Below are 17,684 nucleotides of genomic sequence, written 5' to 3'. Positions count from 1 at the left end.
AGAAAGAAACATTGATGTAATAGAGAAACATCCATCAGTTGCCTCCCATTCTCACCCGGACCAGGAATTGAACCCGAAATCTAGCTATATGTGCCCTGACTGGGAATTGATGTAACTGCCCACCCTAGTCGTGTTCCAGGTGTTTCTCCTTATTAATATATTTAAGAACCAAAGGGTTTTTACATTCTTGTTCATAAGTGAGCACGAGGGGCAGGGGGAGTTGTGTGAGAAATTATAAAAAGAGGTATGTGGTTCAGACAAACTTAGTTGTACATGTGAAGAAGTGAGGAATTTCTTAAGTCCTGCCTGCCAGAGAGATTATTCTTAGAGTTTACTTGTTATTTGGTGCTTATATATTTCTTAGTGTAGGGAATCTGTTCAACCCTCCCCCACCCCATCCAGGATATTCCAATTTAGAAACTATGTCTTTCTCCTTGGAACAGCTTTTTCATTAGCCTTTTTTATAAATAAAAAATTAAGATCTGAGCAATAACTTTTAATACTAGCCCCATAAAAATAATTTTAAAATATTTTTAATTTTAAATATAAACAAAATATCTAAAACGTAAAAGTATCTAATATGTTGACATCTTTAAAATACAATAAATACTGCATTTTGTTTTGTCTTTTTTAACTCCCACTTTCTAGCTATTAAAGTTTTCCATATAATTTAATTTTTTTAAGTTTTAACTTAATTTTTCCAATAAAAATTAGAGCTCAAGAAGAACCAGTGTTTGATGATTATAAGTTTATAACTTGGTGGTAGGAGAGGTTGACAAGAGTCCAAATTTATGAATTGGGACTGTGTAATATTTGAATAGCTGTTTGCTTTAAAAAAAAACACACCTGGATTGCCAAGATGCTAAATAAAATACAGACATTAAAGTCATTAGAACTAGAAAATAGAAGGCGGCCAGTGGGTATAAAATCCATTGACTTTGGGGTATCAATTAGGGGACTACTGAAATTTTAGGTTCCGGTACAGATACCCACACACACTGGTTTTGGTAGCTCTCAGTCATCTGTTTACAGTCTGGCGGGGTTATGGCCTCAATCCTGCCCCCTTAGAGATGGGATCTTTGCCTAAAAGTTATTGAAATGAATACTGCAGAAAGCCAAAAATGCCCTGGCTTCCCGTGCACGCTGACAGCCAAACTGAAGGCTCTTTCCATTTGCAGGTTTTTTTTAGTGTCATTTTAAGTTGCAGCTTCCGGCCAATCAGCGGGCTCCGTGCCTGCTGACATCACGCGGCAGCCAGTTCCCTCCAGCTGCAGAGCTTCAGTTTGTCTTTTTTTTAAAACTAAAATGGAGGCTGCTTTCTTGCCTTAAGGAGTCCATTGCCTTCCCCGCCGAGTCTAGATGTTGACATGTAATAAAGCGGGGGGCAGGATGGTGGTGGATGCGGCCAACTCCAATGGGCCTTTCCAGCCCGTGGCCCTTCTCCATATTCGAGGTAAGTTATTGTGCGTTTCACTGAGTCGGAACCTTCTGTGGCTAGTTAATAAATGGCTATTGTGCTTCAGATAAGACCAGCAGGAAGTCCTTTCCAGCAGAATTCACGGTTTCACTGCAGACTTAACCAGGGGCAGCTGGGCGTGTCCCTGCAGTTTGGCTTTTTACGGTCTACTCACAGAATTTGAGTCTTGAGAGAGGCCTTGCATGCATAGTTCAAAGCTGGTTTTTCTGCTTTCTGCTCGCTCTCCCATCCCCCTTTCCGAGCTGTGCTGATGTCAAAGGATGTGAAGTCACCGCCTGGGGAAGGTGTTGGGTGGGGGGGAGGAAGGGGAGGCGGGTGGCAGTGCCTGGCCAAGTTGTCTGTCCGTCCGCAGAGTTTCTGTTACATCTATGTTGCTTAATACTGCAAAGGTTTCATCGGGGACACATCCCTGAATTAAAGATGAATTGCAGTCAGAAAATGTGCAGAAACCATGAGAAAAGAACTTCCTTTGAAAGGATTGTTTTCATTCTTGCTGTGGAGCCTAAAAGAGACATATACTCCTCTGAAATATTGAAATCCATTGTGGGTCCTAATTTCTGAAATGTTAGTGCTTTCGTAGACACCTAGGACATATTTTGCATTTAAATTGGCTCTGTCTTGCCATCTGACTTTAATATTTAACATGGCAACAAGTTTTCAATGTGTATATAGGTTACTTTTAATAATTTCAGTTTGCCTCTTATAATTTATACAAAATTTGGCTTTAAAAACACAAACTTAGCTTAAAAGACAATTCCTATAGTAATTAATAATAGTAACATTAAAATGTGTCCGTGTAGTACTATGCTTATTCTTGGTATTTTAAAATATTTATTATGCAGATTTTTTGTTGGGGTGAAATAGAACATGGATGTTAAAGCTTCTTACAAGCCTTTCAAAATGTATATCACAGCTGTGCCTAACAAGACCATTTGACCTGTCAGAATCCCCTTGAGGAAGGGTGGGGGCACGTTTTCTAGGTGACTAGTTTGTGTGACTAAAGTGCAGGGCAGGATTTTTCAGAGCCCAGGGTGGACCCAGGGATGATAAACGCAATCAGTTGGAATAAAATGGGTGTTGCTGTTCTCTCCAACCCTCTTTTACTGGAGCTGGTGGGAATGAGTGCCCACAGTGACCAACTTATAGGTCAGGCTGTGAAGTCGCTGTTCTGCTGTGTGCCCAGGAAAGAGCGAACGCCGCCGAGCGTGGCATGGAGATAATTCAGCTATAAGAGCCAAGTGGGCAAGAACAAATGCAATTGTGACTTAAGTTGGCAGTATTTATTTTGAAGTGTCTTATAAATAATAGACATTTTTGATTTGTGAGGTTTCTGATTTTATTAGACACTTGTGTAGCAGTTATTTTTTGAACTATGAATTTATTCTGAAATGAAATAATTTTATTTTTTATCTTATACCACATTGATTTTGTTTTTTTTAATTCCAAAACTTCGTTATGGCCTATTTGTACTTTCTGCTGTTGGGTGAGTGGTTGGTTGTTTGCTCTCTAACCTCAGAGGGAAGGAGTGGAGTGCATTAACTTGAAGGGACTTGAGTTGTTAAGAAGGGGTCACCTTTAGGGACCGAAACTAATTTCTAATTCAAACGGTGGGGGTACTTTCTAATTTCAAAACTTGAAGAATGCTTGATTTACTGGTAAGGACTTTTTAAGAAAAAGCATGTTAATGAGAGGTTTAGCGAAGTGTTTTATTTATATGGGCTTTGAGAGTCTTGATCAGTTTAACATCCGGTTAGCAGCTATGCTGTGTGTTCAGTGCCGAGGGTCATTAAACTTGACTGAGAGACAGCCCCACCGAAGAGGAGCCCAAGTTCAGTGGAGAAACCCAGCAAGGACCCTGGTGCAGGAGAGACACCTGAGGAGCCAGCTCTGGGCAGGTGCACTAGAGAGCGGGGCCTGATGTAGTGATGCTGGGGAAGGGCCCAGGGGCAGCACTGAGGGGCTCCTCTCACCCTGGAGCACCATGGTTCCCACTTAGGGAGCAGGGTCTCCCACAGGGATGGGAAAAGAGCCTGCCCAAGGTCACACAGCCTGTAAGTGGCAGGGCCAGGCCTCAAACCTGGCTACGTTTAGATCATTAAAAAAAAACTACCTCATTTAAAATTGAAATTTGGGCTGTTTGTAGAACCTTTGCCACAGGATTAATAGCAGTTCTTTCCAAGGCCTTATCAACATCCATCTGTTTCAGCAGCCTCTTTTGTATGACAGTTTTGTGCCCAGGACTCACTTCTTCATTTATTATACAAATATTTGTCCAGTCCCTGCCTCCTCCTGCCAAGCAGGACCCTATGAAGCAATGGCGATGGCCCAGCTTTCCTAGAGTTTACAAGAGGGGGCGGGGAGGGGGGAGCAGACAAGTAAACAAATAAATCAATACTATCACTACACTGATTAGTTGTCCCAATTGGCTTGGTGGTTTCCTTCTATTAGATAGTCTAGCATTTTCCATTTTTATGGTGTATTAGCATATTCTAAAAAGTTCAAGTGTGAACGTGACATACTACTGAACACTTCTGCCTGTAGAAGGAGGGAGGTGCCTGGACCCCAATGGCTGGAAATTTAACTTGATGATTTAAATCCTGTACTTCTAGTGCTGTCCAAGAGAACTGCTCGGTGTCGGGAATGTTCTCTGTGCTATCTGTCTACTGCCGTGGCTCCTGGCCACATGTGACTGTTGAGCACTTAAAATGTGACTAGTGCAACTGAGCAATTGAATTTTAAATTGTATTTTATTTCAAATTTAAATAGGCACATGTGTCTAGTGACTGCTGTATTGGACAGCACAGCTCTGGATGGGGATTGACAATGTTTCCAGTTTCTAGGCAGTCACTGTTTTTGGCCGTGATGAAAGCAACCATAGACAATAAGTAAACGAAGGGGCGTGACAGTGTTCCAGTAAAGCTCTATATACAAAAGCAGGGGGCAGGTTAGATTTGGCCTCTGGTTCGGGCTATTGCTTGAATTTTTTTTACTAATCCTTACCCAAGGATGTGTTTTTATTGATTTGGGAGAGTGAGAGAGAAACATCAATATGAAAGGGAAACTAATCAGTTGCCTCCAGTACAGGCCCCAACTAGGGATCGAACCCTAAACCTTTTTGGTGTACAGGACCAAGCCACCCATCTAAGGCTATTGCTTGAATTTTTTTTTTTTTATTGATTTTTTTTACAGAGAGGACAGGAGAGGGATAGAGAGTTAGAAACATCGACGAGAAAGAAACATCGATCAGCTGCCTCCTGCACACCCCCCACTAGGGATGTGCCTGCAACCATGGTACATGCCCTTGACCGGAATTGAACCTGGGACCCTTCAGTCCGCAGACCGATGCTCTATCCACTGAGCCAAACCGGTCAGGGCTTGCTTGAATTTTTTAATTGCCTGTTAAGAATAGTAAAATAGCCCGGCCAGCATGGCTCAGTGGTTGAGCATCAACCTATGAACCAGGAGGTCACGGTTCGATTCCTGGTCAGGGCATATGCCCAGGTTTCCAGCTCTATCCCCAGTAGGGGGCATGCAGGAGGCAGCTGATCCATGATTGTCTCTCATTGTTGATGTTTCTCTCTCTCTCCCTCTCCCTTCTTCTCTAAAATAAATAAAATCAATAAAAATATATATATTTTTAAAAAGGAATAATAAAACAGGTGTCATGTGGTCTTCCCTCTACTTGATGGCTTGGTGGGGTTTGGGGAACTGGGCCCTGCATAGATAGAACCCACACTTATGTCTAGAGCTGGGCTCAAAGCAGAAAGAGCCAAGCCAAAATGACATTCATGGCCAGAGAGGAAGAAAGCTATCTAATCCTTTTCCAGCTGGCTGTTATTCTGGCCTCAAGAAAGTTGTTAACTGCTCTAATCTTGTTCTAGTCCTTAGCAAGCTCACCCATCTATGAGTCTGTCTTTGAAAGACTGGTAGGGAGCCAGAGAGCAAATTACTCTTTTTGTGTAAGCCCATTCTTCCTGGGAAATGGAGGTCTGATGATAGAAAGGTTTAGTTTCTCACGAGTCTTCCTGGGTCACCAATTAAATGGAAATCTTCACCTTAGAGAAGAGTGTGCAGGAGGGCTGTGTGGAAGTTGGATTCCCTGGTGTCATTTCCTGCTACACTCAATCTAATGGCTTAGCCGGTACTACTAGTAAAACCTGTACCCACGCACGTGGGTTCCTAGATGGAGAACACACCTGCGTGATGTACAGTCAGTAAATACTAGTGAGGACGTGCCTAGGATGATCCTCACTCCCCTAAATGAGGAAGGAAAAGTGTTTCGGTGATGACCAAAAATAAAAAACTCTCCAAAAGATCAAGCCAGTGACTCATTCCCTGAATAGTGCGGCAACTCAGGATTACCTCACAAACAGCTGTATGTTGTGTAACTGTCGCACTCTGCCTTGACTTTTTAGAAATGTACCTTCAAGCTCACTTGTAGTGACCCTCTATGTAAAGATGTTTATTTTGTGTTCCTCAGGTGTGGAACTTAACCAAAGTATCACAGGGGAGGGGGAGTGCATGTTTGTGTAAAGCCTGCGCATCATTGTTAATTGGTCTGCCCTTGAACTTGGGTACAGTGTCCGCTCAGGTTTCTGGTCATGATTCCTGCCTTGCAGCAAAAGCTAAACTCTTGGAATTTTTTCATTAGAATGTTACTTGTGCTGAAGAATAAAAGAACAATAAGAGGAAAAGTTAGTAGTCAAGAAAAATGGGTACGTTTTTAATCCTAGGAAAAGGACAGACACCTCACAGGCAGAGTGGTTGGGATACATGCTACTTCTGGCTCCATAGCAGGGTGGTTTCTCTAACGCAGTGATGGCGAACCTATGACACGCGTGTCAGAGGTGACACGCGTGTCAGGTGACACGCGAACTCATTTTTTTTTTATTGATTTTTCTTTGTTAAATGGCACTTAAATATATAAAATAAATATAAAAAATATAAGTATTTGTTTTACTATGGTTGCAAATATCAAAAAATTTCTATATGTGACACGGCACCAGAGTTAAGTGAGGGTTTTTAAAAATGCTGACACACCAAGCTCAAAAGGTTCGCCATCACTGCTCTAACCCTACAACACAGCATACTGAGAGGTGAGCAGGATGGGTCCTGCTCTCTCTCTCCCCAAGGTCACCAGCCTGTACAGACGAGTCCAGGCCCCAGCCCCCTGCCCCAGTGGTGTCCCAGGAGGAGAAGCAGTGTGTATGGAGCACTTCAGTGTGCGGGGGGCAGGCCAGGCCTCCCCCTCTGTCCTATCACTGAGCTGCCTGCACTGTGAGACAGTGTTACTGGCCTGTTCTAGTAAAGCAGGGGCACCCTCTTTTGCCCAGGGCCACAGCGATGAATGAAGTGGAAGTCAGCCCAGCTCCTTTGGCGCCAGGGCAGGGTGTTGAGGGGTGGCTATAAAAGCTCCCATCATGTGTACCTTCTGGTTGTTATGCTTTCTGTACTGTAATATATTTCAGTATCTGGAGTTCAACTCATCTCGGGTTTAAGGGAAAGTTGGTGAAGCTCCAAGCATCCATTCATGTTGTGAAGGGGAAGTTGAAGATGTCCTTCCCTGCTGTCCAATTTCACTTACCCAGTCGGCCAGGTATTCATCGCTGGTTTAATTTTACTTCCTCCATGAATCGTAAGTGTCCTGGGGAAGGTCTTGGTCAGCTGGTTGTTTTTCATGACGTCTGAGACCATCTCTGAGTGTAAGCACTGGTGGATTGAAAATAAAGAGTTGTTTCTCTGAATGACCACTCAGAGAATAGTTACTGGTGTGTTTCTTAGCTAATTACTTGGTCAGTCAAATAGTATTTGTCAGTCTCATGAGAAGCTGTATGAGGGACCTGGTTGAAAAAATTGACCACAGGTAACCACTCTGCCTCGCCCGCCTGATCTCCTCTTCCCTGTCAGATGGAAATAGCCCCACCAAGGATGTGGAAACAGGAAAACTCTAAAACAGGGCAAGTCGCTACTCTCGTGATGTACTTAAAGAAAAGTCTTTTGAATCTTGAAAACACATTGGCTCAAGCGCACGAGGACAGACTGCTGCTACAGCAAGTGAGGTCTAGTTTTGCTTCAAGCCCTTGAATTCATCATCCACAAATCGAAACCCCTTCAACTTAAACAACAAAAAAGATGTAGTAGTGAAATACAGTGAGCAAATCTGTATAGGATCCTTGTTTTAGAAAGACAAAAATCAAACCACAGAAGACCTTGCTGGGGCAGTCGGGATTGTGATCCTGTTCTCTGTGCAGGTGTGGCAGAGGCTGTGCTGCCAGGCCGTCCTGCTCTGAGGGCTTGCAGGAGGGTCCTAGGAGGGCCTAGCATGATCTCTACAAGCACTTGAAACATCAGAGAAAAGTCACTGAGCCCTAGTGTGCTCAAATGCAGACACCTGCCAGTTCTAGGACAGTGGGTATACAGGTGTGTCCTGTAGGTTTTCTGTAATGTTTGAGAGAAATATCTTTAAAATGTTCTGCTTTAGAAAGAGTGTGCAAAGGAAATGGCATTGCTTAGAATTGTTTCCTTAATTGTGAGCAGCAGCCTTTTATGTTCAAGCTTCAGCCTTTCCTGTGTTTTCCTTTTTATTTTGATGTTGACAAATTAGCCATCTGGGTGGGCAAGGTTGAGACCCAGCCGATGCTGGCAGCCTCACAGCAGGGATGCCCCCACCTGCTGGTACAATCTCCTCCTTGCTAACTCAGAGTGGCTGCATAGACCGCTACACCATCTTACCAAACAGTGTTGGGGGTGTACACCTTTTTTTAATATTTATTGGCATTTTATTGGTCTTTTAAAGAGTAACAGCCTTTAAGGCACACTCTGAGAGGAAACCAAGGTTCCCTCTGAACTTGAGAAGCAGGGTGCTTGGTGGTTGAGGGTGGGGGAGGCGTTCTGAAACCACAAGACTGGGGTGAGCTTCCTCACCCACTCCACCCCTGCTCTAGTCTTGGGCAAGGGACTCAGATCTCTGGGCCTGGAAACAGGAATGACATGAGAACAAGGTGACCCACCTCTGGGTTCTGTGAAGTTTAAATGAGTGTGTGTAATCCGTGTAGAAAATGGTGCCGGCCACTGTGTAAGACTCGGAGTGTTAGTGGTCGCCGAGGTCATCCCTTTTCTAGGTCACATGTGGCACTTCAGAGCCCAGTGCCTTAACCACACTCACTCCATTTATTTGTATTTGTTCCTCTTGTCATTCACCTCCTGAAGAAATTAGTGCCATCATAGTTCTGGAGTGTGTGCTGTGTGCTGCTGGTGGGTTGTGTATGGAATGTCCTCACAGGACGAGCCCAGACTCAGTCTCCAGGGCATCTCCAGAGTGTAGACTGCTCCCGTCAGTTCTCTGGGTCCATCTGTTAAGTAAAATAAGAGACCATATTTATACACATTCCTCCCCTCCCCATTTTAGCTCTTGTGAAAAAAAGAGTTTTCTCATTATATGAGAAAGAGACATTGTATGTGATTATCACAAATAGGATGACTTCACTTGTCACATCCCTTTAGTTGTTTTTAATACAGATGTTACTCTCTGTGCATTAGCAACTTGACTTCCCAAAACATACTGTCTTATTGTCAAATTAGAGGCCTAGCGCACGAAGTTCATGCACTCGGGGCAGGGGGGGCCTCAGCCCAGCCTGTGCCCTCTTGCAGTCCAGGAGCCCTCGGGGGATGTCTGACTTCTAAGTCAGCAGTCGGACATCCTTAGTGCTGTTGTGGAGGCAGGAGAGGCTCCCACCACCGCCACTGCACTCACCAGCTGTGAGCCTGGCTTCTGGTTGAGCGGCACTCTCCTGCTGGGAATGCACTGACCACCAGGAGGCAGCTCCTGCATTGAGTGTCTGCCCCCTGGCGGTCAGTGCACATCATAGCGACGTATCGTTCCACAGTTCGGTCGATTGCATATTAGCCTTTTATTATATAGGATCCCATAATATTAAACTCCTGAATTCCTTTTTTGTGTTAAAATTTTTTTTAATTGGGATAGTATTTGAACTAAGTGGGATCTCAACTGTAACCTTAAATCTTATTGTTTTAAGTTTTAATGCTGCGGTATTTTTCATAGAATTTGAACTTAAACACTGTTTGGGTTGGTTTTTCCATCTCTGTCATTGATGTTTGTGAACTTTTAGTGCAACATTTGGATTCTTTTTTTTTTTTTTAATTGATTTTAGAGAGAGAGGAAGGGAGAGAAAGAGAAACATTGATTTGTTGTTCCATTTGTTTATACATTCATTGGTTAATTCTTGTATGTGCCCTGACCAGGGATCGAACCCACAACCTTGGGGTATCGGGATGATGCTCTAACCAACTGAGCTACCCCGTCAGGGCACAGCATTTGGATTCTTGTCTGTGGTTGTGTTACTCATGAGCAGTATGCTCTAATTACAGTATTTTGACTTATAAAACTATGGAGAAGAGTAATGTTTCGCTCTGGGAACAAACTCAGTTCTTTCTATGTAGCTGGTCCCTAATTCTTGGTGGTGAGTGTGGCACATACTTGTGTGTTTGCGGTTGTCCATCATGTCTATACATACAAAACTGGGAGTTGTTTTCTTCACCTTTATGTATAACCTGAGCTTATCCAGGGGCAGCACTTGCTGGCCATGTTCTCAACTCAGAAGCTGTGAAGGGGTCCTCAGTCTTTACATAGGGCAGCGTTCACAGTAGAATCCCAGAGCCACTTTCCAGGGATGTGCAAGGCCACAACTGTCTTCATAAGAATACCAAGGCCTCAGCTGCCTTTTCACTGTGTGGCCATTTGCCTGCATGGTGCCAAGGCAGCAATAGCTATGTAGGTTAGCTCCTTACATAGAGCAAGGCAGGGTGTGCAATTAGCAGCCACTGTGTGCTCCACCAGGTGCATGCCGGTCTGACCTAAGAATTCTGGGTGAAGCATGAGGTGCTTGGTTTTATTAAATCTCGACCCTGCATACTCAGCTTTTCACATTGTATGATGACGGCAAAGTCCACATAAAGCCCTCAGTATGCCAGAGCACAGTGCTGTCTCCAGGGGAACTGTGCAGTTGTTTGAGTTGCAAGCTAAACTAGCCACTTTCTCAGGAACATCATTTTTACTGGAAAGAATGAAAGTCAGACAAACCGGGTATTAAGATTTGAATATTTGACAGCCATTTCCTTAAAAAGGAACGAAGTGAGGCTGTCAACTCAAGGGAAACAACAGTGACACCATCTGTTGCACGTGATAAAATTCAAGCTTGCAAGAAAAAAATGTGAATTTTGGAGAACTTGAATCTGCCAATGTGAGATTGACCACTGCCAGTGGTGAATGGGTGATGTGGACAAATGGGTTTCTTGACATGGACAGGAAGGAAAATCTGCCTGACTCCTCGCCAGCAACAGCCAAATGCTGCCACAAAACAGGCGTGGGCAGAGGAGACATTCAAGTGCAGGACACACCCAGGAGTTGACGTAACTGAAACACCCACCAGCACGGTTTCAGATTCCACACTGCAGCCAATCTTTGAGAAACTACCACTTGTCAAATCTTAATGTAGAACCAAAGAACATTACTTTTTTTTTTTTTTAAGCCATTGAAATACCTTCCTTTTGTAACTAAACATGTCTGTATAAGGCTGGCTTTTTGCTCAGTAACTTCAACCAAAACAGCATATCAAACAGATATGCGAGTCTCATACAGAAGCAGAAATGCGAGTTTCCCTGTCTTCTGCCAAGTCAAACACTGAGAGATGTACCACAATGCAAAAGAGTCCCATTCTTCCTATTTTTTAATAAAGTTATTTTCCTAATGTTACTTAAGTTAGCATGAAATGAGCCTCTTCTTGTTATTTTTAATGAATTAGTAAGTAAATATTTTAAACATTCTCTAATCTGGTTAATGTCATAGGTATAACCCATGTAACCCAAGCTCTTCTGGCTCCTCCATACTTTTTTAGAGTACACATGGATCCTGACACCGAATACTTGAAAATCCTTGGCCCAGGAAATCTCTCTAGTGTGGGCAAGATGTGCCCCTGACCCTGTTTTCACAAGCCTCTGTATTTTTTCTCTTCCTCCCTCCAAAAAAAATTTTTTTGCCTAAATTCACTAGTCAGTTAATAATGCAAACAAGCTTCAGGGGCCACAGTGAGAGGCAGTACCTGCATCCGGCGGCGCCTGTGGGGTAAGCAATAGAGTCACCTCAGGACCCTGAGCCGCCCTTTCTGTCTTAAGTCAGCTGCCTTTTATCTTTTTACAAAAATCTATATGTGAAGATAATCACTTTTAAATTTTTTAAAAATTACAAATTACTAAAATTCTCCCTGGCTTTATCCTCCAAATCAGTCTCCTGTCTTTCCTGGCCATCTCAAAGTGAATCATTGGGAGTTTGCTGTGTATCATCCCAGATGTGTGTGTGTGTGTGTGTGTGTGTGTGTGTGTGTGTGTGTGTGTTTTCACATATATATTATATACATGCATTTATTCACAGAAAGTATATAGTAGTTTTTGTTTAAGAAAAAAATTGACAAGCGCAGTTTTCAAAACCTAAACATTTTACATATTTTTAGTATCCTTAGAGTGCTCTAAAATGATTCGTGACGCTTGAGCTAATATATATTATATACATGCATTTATTCACAGAAAGTATATAGTAGCTTTTGTTTAAGAAAAAAATTGACAGCAATTTTCAAAACCTAAACATTTTACATATTTTTAGTATCCTGACAGTGCTCTAAAATGATTCGTGATGCTTGAGCTAAGTTGTTACATTGTGTCATCCTGTAATGTGCTATATATACATGGGCATGGCATAAACTCTTAGTGTGTCCTCCCAAGTCTGCTAACTTGATTTAAACTCTCAGACTACAGTAAGTGGGCATCTGGGGGGAGTGGCTAGTGGAGCACCTGCTCTTGTGGCGGGGATGGTCCTAGACACTTAACTTCCACAGCCTGGCAGAAGAGAAGCTCCATGCTCAGTTTTACAGTTGTCTAAATGAGTGTCCACAAGTGGGCCTAGCCAAACTGTGAGTGACGAGGCCAGAAGAAACCTGGTGCTGTCTGGCTGAAATTTAGGCTTCCCCTGCTACTACACCAGGCTGTGGGGAACGTGGCGTTTTGTTTCCCTGTGCTTGAGACCTGGTCCTCAGGAGATTTTTTTACTTCAGATTAAATCAGTAACCCTTCTGTACCTGCTTTTAAAAATATTTTATTACTAGGGAATCTAATCTAATAAAAGACAAATATGCAAATTGATTGTGCCTTCGCTATGCCTTAAGCCACTCCCACCAGTCAGTCAGAGCGATTATATGCAAATTAACCCAACCAAGATGGCGGCCGGCAGCCACGGAGCTGGAGCGAGCAGGAGGCTTGGTTGTTCCAGTGCTGGAGGAAGCCAAGCTTCCCGCCTGTCGCAGCGGGCTCTGAGCTCCACTGAAGGCAACAGTTTCAATTATAGAAGGTAAATAAATCCCAGAATAGAAAAAAAGGAGAGGCTGAGAGCTTCCGTCGCCGGGGGGCTTGGCCAGCCTGAAAACAGCCCTCAGCCCCTCACCACCCAGACTGGCCAGGCACCCCAGTGGGACCCCCACCCTGATCCGGGACACCCTTCAGGGCAACCAGCCGGCCCCCACCCATGCATCAGGCCTCTATCCTATATAATAAAAGGGTAATATGCAAACTGACCCTAACAGCAGAAGGATTGGGAATGACTGGTCACTATGACACACTGACCATCAGGGGGCAGATGCTCAATGCAGGAGCTGCCCCCTGGTGGTCAATGTGCTCCCACAGGGGGAGCTCTGCTCAGCCACAAGCCAGGCTAACAGCTGCCAGTACAGCGGTGGTGATGGGAGCCTCTCCCGCCTCCTCAGCAGCACTAAGGATGTCTGACTGCAGCTTAGGCCTGCTCCCCGCTGGCAAGTGGACATCCCCCGAGGGCTGCCGGGCTGCCAGAGGGATGTCTGATTGCCAGCTTAGGCCCAATTCCCCCGGGGAGCAGGCCTAAGCCAGCAGGTGGTCATTCCCCGAGGGGTCCCAGACTGCAAGAGGGCACAGGCCAAGCTGAGGGACCCTCTTCCCTCCCCCCCACCAGTGCACTGGGTTTCTAGTATAGTCAATAATAATGTAATTATTATGTAGGGTGTCAGGTGGGTACTAGACTTACGGGGTGATCACTTTGTAAGGTATATAATTTGAAATCACTGTGTTATACACCTGAAAGTAATATAATATTGTGCATCAACTATAATTGAAGAACAGATTTTAAAAATATATTTTACTAGATTTGAAAACATTGAGGTCTTGTTAATTTAGTCACCCACCTCTCCCCTCTTCCCACCCACTACACACACCCCTTCCTAAATTAGATTCAGTCACACCACAATCTGGAGCTGTCAGATCTGGGTTTAAGGCCTACCTAACAGTGTCCCTTATTGGGGTCCTTGATTAAGTCTCCATCCCTTCCTGAACTTGTGGACATTTTAGTAAATGACTTAGTTTCAAGGGAATTGAAAGGAAGAAGCTTAGATTGCCATTCCTGGTGTCCCTAAGAACAAAAGGCACAGTGAGAATGCACAGATTTCTCCCTTTGTTTTATCCTTAGTTAAGAGAGAGAATGCCAATAGAAACCTGAAGTGACTGTCCAGTGAGTGAGGGTTTCTTTGTAAAACAAATAAATTCAAAAGTTTTTTTTCTTTGCAAATGAAGTCACAAATGACATATTGGAAAAGTAAGAAGTAACCATCTTAAACAGAGGTTAACTTAAATTTACACTTTAAGCCACAGTTAAACTTATGATGTTCTGAAATTTTTTACTTCCTCTCTCTCTACTTCCTAAGCCCTTCTTTCTTATTTTATCTCATTTATTTTCTAGGTGAGGTCTTCAGGTATTGAAACTGACCTTTTCTAAAACATGTGAACTCTCTTATTCAAATAGTGCAATGCCAGTGGTTATGAGTCCTGCATTTTCATTAAGTTTTGTGCATTCATTAAATGCATATTAATCTTGAATTTTTGCATTTCTTATATGAGTTGCAATTATAGGTATCTAATTAAACGAATATAGATTGTCCTGCCTACGTGGGTTAGAAAAGTAAATTTGGGGGCAGTACATGTGTGTGCATGTTGTGTTTATGTGAAGCCAGATACCAACTTATAAAAACCAGTTCAGTCTGTAGTCTTATTTAGTATAATTGATGGGCTTCAGCATTGTTTATTTGAGCCTTTTCTCTATTTAAAAAAAAAAGAAGAAGAAGAAGGAAAGTCTTTAAGTGGAATGTAAGATAGATTTGGAGTCCCTAAAATAATTTTTACACTGTACTTCACGTTTAAATGTTAAAAACAATAATAAAGAGAAATTTAAGAAGCATGTTCAGTAAAGCGTTCTTTGGCAGGAAACAGGAACTTACCAGCCTAATAGCTTTAACTGTGGCATCCATAGTAACTACAACATGCTGCCTGAGTAAATATTTACACAGCTCAGTGTGTGTGAAACTGAGGCGGGCAGCCCAAGAGCTGATCAGCTCAGTGTCTGCCATCTTGCAAGTCTGCTGCACCAAGCCTGGCTGTCACTCATTTCTCCCAGTTTTTTACGGTTGTTTGAGAAGAGCAGATTACTGAGGGCACTTTGGTACTCCCAGTCTTCCGCACGGTGGACGCCCAAAGGAGAATGCTTGGACGAGTTTGTCATTAGCACCCAGGAACCTTCCTAATCTTCAAAGCTCCTTGCAAGTGTTCATTAACCGTCCTCTTTCCTATGAGTTGCAAGCAGGTATTGTTAGTCCCCTTTTTACAGTTGTGGAAACCAAAGCAGAGAGGCTCCCGACTTGCCTGAGGTCCCAGGAGGAATTGGTGACTGAGAGCAAGTGAGCACTGGGTTTTCTGACTCAGGCTGTGGGCTCACACCTCTGAGCATGAGCACGCACCAGCTGCTCCTGCAGGTTCCTTTATCACAGAGATCTAGCCACGCAGTACTTTGTGCTCTCAGTTTATACAGCCGTGTAGAGTGCAGTGCAGCTGAAACCAGGCTAGTTGATCTTATGGTGTCATCTAGAACAACAAGAGATGCAGATTCTGGGTCACGAAGGTAAGGCTGTACCTTGGGGGTTCTTGGTTGTGGATGAAATTAACTCAACTGAGCCTTACATTGTCTAGCAACCCGAAGGGCTCCCTTGTCCCTTAGCATAGCCCAGCAGCTCTGAAGACACACAGCCCTCATGACAGTGTTGCACTTGGGTTAAAGATTTTGGACATCTTGAGGGAGTCATGTTGAAGTTGCATTTTCAACATAGCCAAGGAGAGTATTTCAGTGCTAAACATAACCTGGCTGCTACTAAAGGTTCCTCATGAGTAATCTCAGTTTGGTTAGATATATTGCTCTGTTGGTGTGAGGCAGTAGAGAGCTCTTGGGGAGCCAGGGAGAGAGGCATTCTTTATCTAAAAACTGGCTGTTTTAAGAGAGGCATTTGTCCAAGGGGAGCCGGTACTAAACAGAACTATTTCTTGATGCTGTATACAATTGAAGGATTGTTTACACTGTAGTACACTGATTTACATAAAGCTTTACAAATGTTCCCCTTCCTCGTTCTTTGCTTCTGGGCACTCAGCATGTGTGCTCTTGCTGATTTAAGCCCTAATGGTATAGTAGCCCTACACTCTTTTTTGTGCCAGATAAGGTCAAAATTAAGACCCCAAATTTTTAGTTAAGCTGGTATGACTAAGTGGTTAGAGCGTCAGCCCTCAGACTGAAGAGTCCCGGGTTCCATTCCGGTAAGGGCATGTACCTAAGTTGTAGGCTCCATCCCCGGCCCCACCCGGGGAGCATGCTGGAGGCAACCAATCAATATGTCTCTCTTACGTCAATATTTCTCTCTCTGTCTCTCCCACACCCTTCCACTCTCTCTAAAAATCAATGGGAAAAATATCCTAAGGTGAGGATTAACAAAAAAACACACAAAAACAAAAAATTTAGTTAACTGAATTCATCCAAAAGGCAGGAAAACTTTGTGGAATATACTGAACATAGAAAGGAGAACATAGTTTAGCTTTGACCTTCTGCCTTACAAACGCCACCGAAAGCTTTGTTTCATTCCTTTAACACATATTTAGAAGTCACTGCCTTGGACGTTGGCTGTGTTCAGCCCTGAGCATCTGTGCCATCACAGACACTCCTGCCTCACAAGGCACAGGGGTGACAGCAGCTTGTGGGCAGGGGCGGGGCCTCCCAGGAGTCCCACTCAATCAGCTCAGTGGTGGGTCACCTCAGTGGTGGTCCCAGAGAGCAGTTGGGGACAGGGGTGACTCAGCAGGCTGGGGAGTGTGTAGTGTGGGTGTGGCAAGAAGAAACCCTGGAAAAGGGTTTATATTGAGTAAACGATGACTCTTTATGGACCTGCAGCGTCAGGGAGCGACTGAGTGGAGCGGGTGGGGTGGGGGTGCGGAGTGGGGACATCTGGCCACCTCGTCACTGCAGGGCCTGGAGGGACATGTGTTAAGGTTCTAAGTGAAACAAGACAAAAAAGAACTTAAAAGTGATCCCTGGGGTGGTGGGATGGAGGGTTATCACTGCGTGTATATTTGGCCGGGTGAACATATTTTCTATTCAAGAAATTAAATAAGAAGGGAGAGCACTCAAAGTCAGAGGCGTGACCTGATGGTTGGTCCTCAGTCAGAGCCACGGGCTGCTTCCTCTGCACCTTTGAATTATCGCTGTGCTTTCAGTCAGTTGACTGGCTAGAACACAGCATCGAAAGGCCGAGAGCTTGGGCTTGGATGTGAGACCTGGCCAAAGGTGAGCTCTGCCCCTTCTTACCCAGCACTGGCTCCCGCTCCTGCCCGGTCTGGTCAGGTGTTGCCTTCATTTAAGAGGGCGCCATACACAGATGCAAGGGGACGGGGCAAGGCAGTCACCCCATAACATTCTATTCAGGGCCTCACTCAGATGGGTATCATTCTGGTGAAGCTGACCTGTCATTGTGTGTCATTTAGTCGAATGAACCAGTTTTGCTATGTTTCAGACATTGTCACTCTACAGCAAGCATGTCAAACTCACGGCCCGCCAGCCGCCAGTTTGACATGCTTGCTTTACAGTCAGCCCTGTCCCTTTCTCATCTGTGAATTAAGGCTGTGAAAACCAGGTCTGCTGAAAACCAGAAAGTAGACTGTCATCTTCAAAAGCCGAAAGGGTTTCACAAGTTTCTGGGGCAGGAAGGGAATTTAAAAAGAAAGTTGGTGAGGGTAGGGCCTAATTGAT

At 44.0% G+C, this 17,684-nt stretch overlaps 1 protein-coding gene across 13 annotated transcripts in view; it reads left to right on the top strand.

Moving 5' to 3' along the window:
* Nucleotides 1-17,684, top strand: part of PPP2R5C (protein phosphatase 2 regulatory subunit B'gamma) — a 139,958-nt gene that overhangs the window by 39,801 nt on the left and 82,473 nt on the right. Inside the window, exon 1 of one of the 13 annotated variants that reach the window (XM_036316725.1) lies at nt 1,275-1,453. The exons of 9 other annotated variants lie outside the window; for them this stretch is intronic. In XM_036316725.1, coding sequence (XP_036172618.1) covers nt 1,360-1,453 — 94 coding nt within the window. In that variant the 5' untranslated portion in view covers nt 1,275-1,359. Of the gene's footprint in view, nt 1-1,274; nt 1,454-15,390; nt 15,519-17,684 lie in introns of those variants that run through there. 3 more of the 13 variants (XM_036316749.1, XM_036316769.1, XM_036316738.1) reach the window with 3 other exon arrangements.

Source organism: Myotis myotis, unplaced genomic scaffold, assembly GCF_014108235.1.
Source record: "Myotis myotis isolate mMyoMyo1 unplaced genomic scaffold, mMyoMyo1.p scaffold_m19_p_1, whole genome shotgun sequence".
NCBI lineage: Eukaryota > Metazoa > Chordata > Mammalia > Chiroptera > Vespertilionidae > Myotis > Myotis myotis.
Note: the sequence above shows the minus strand (reverse complement) of the source record. Positions and strands in the feature narration are given on the sequence as shown.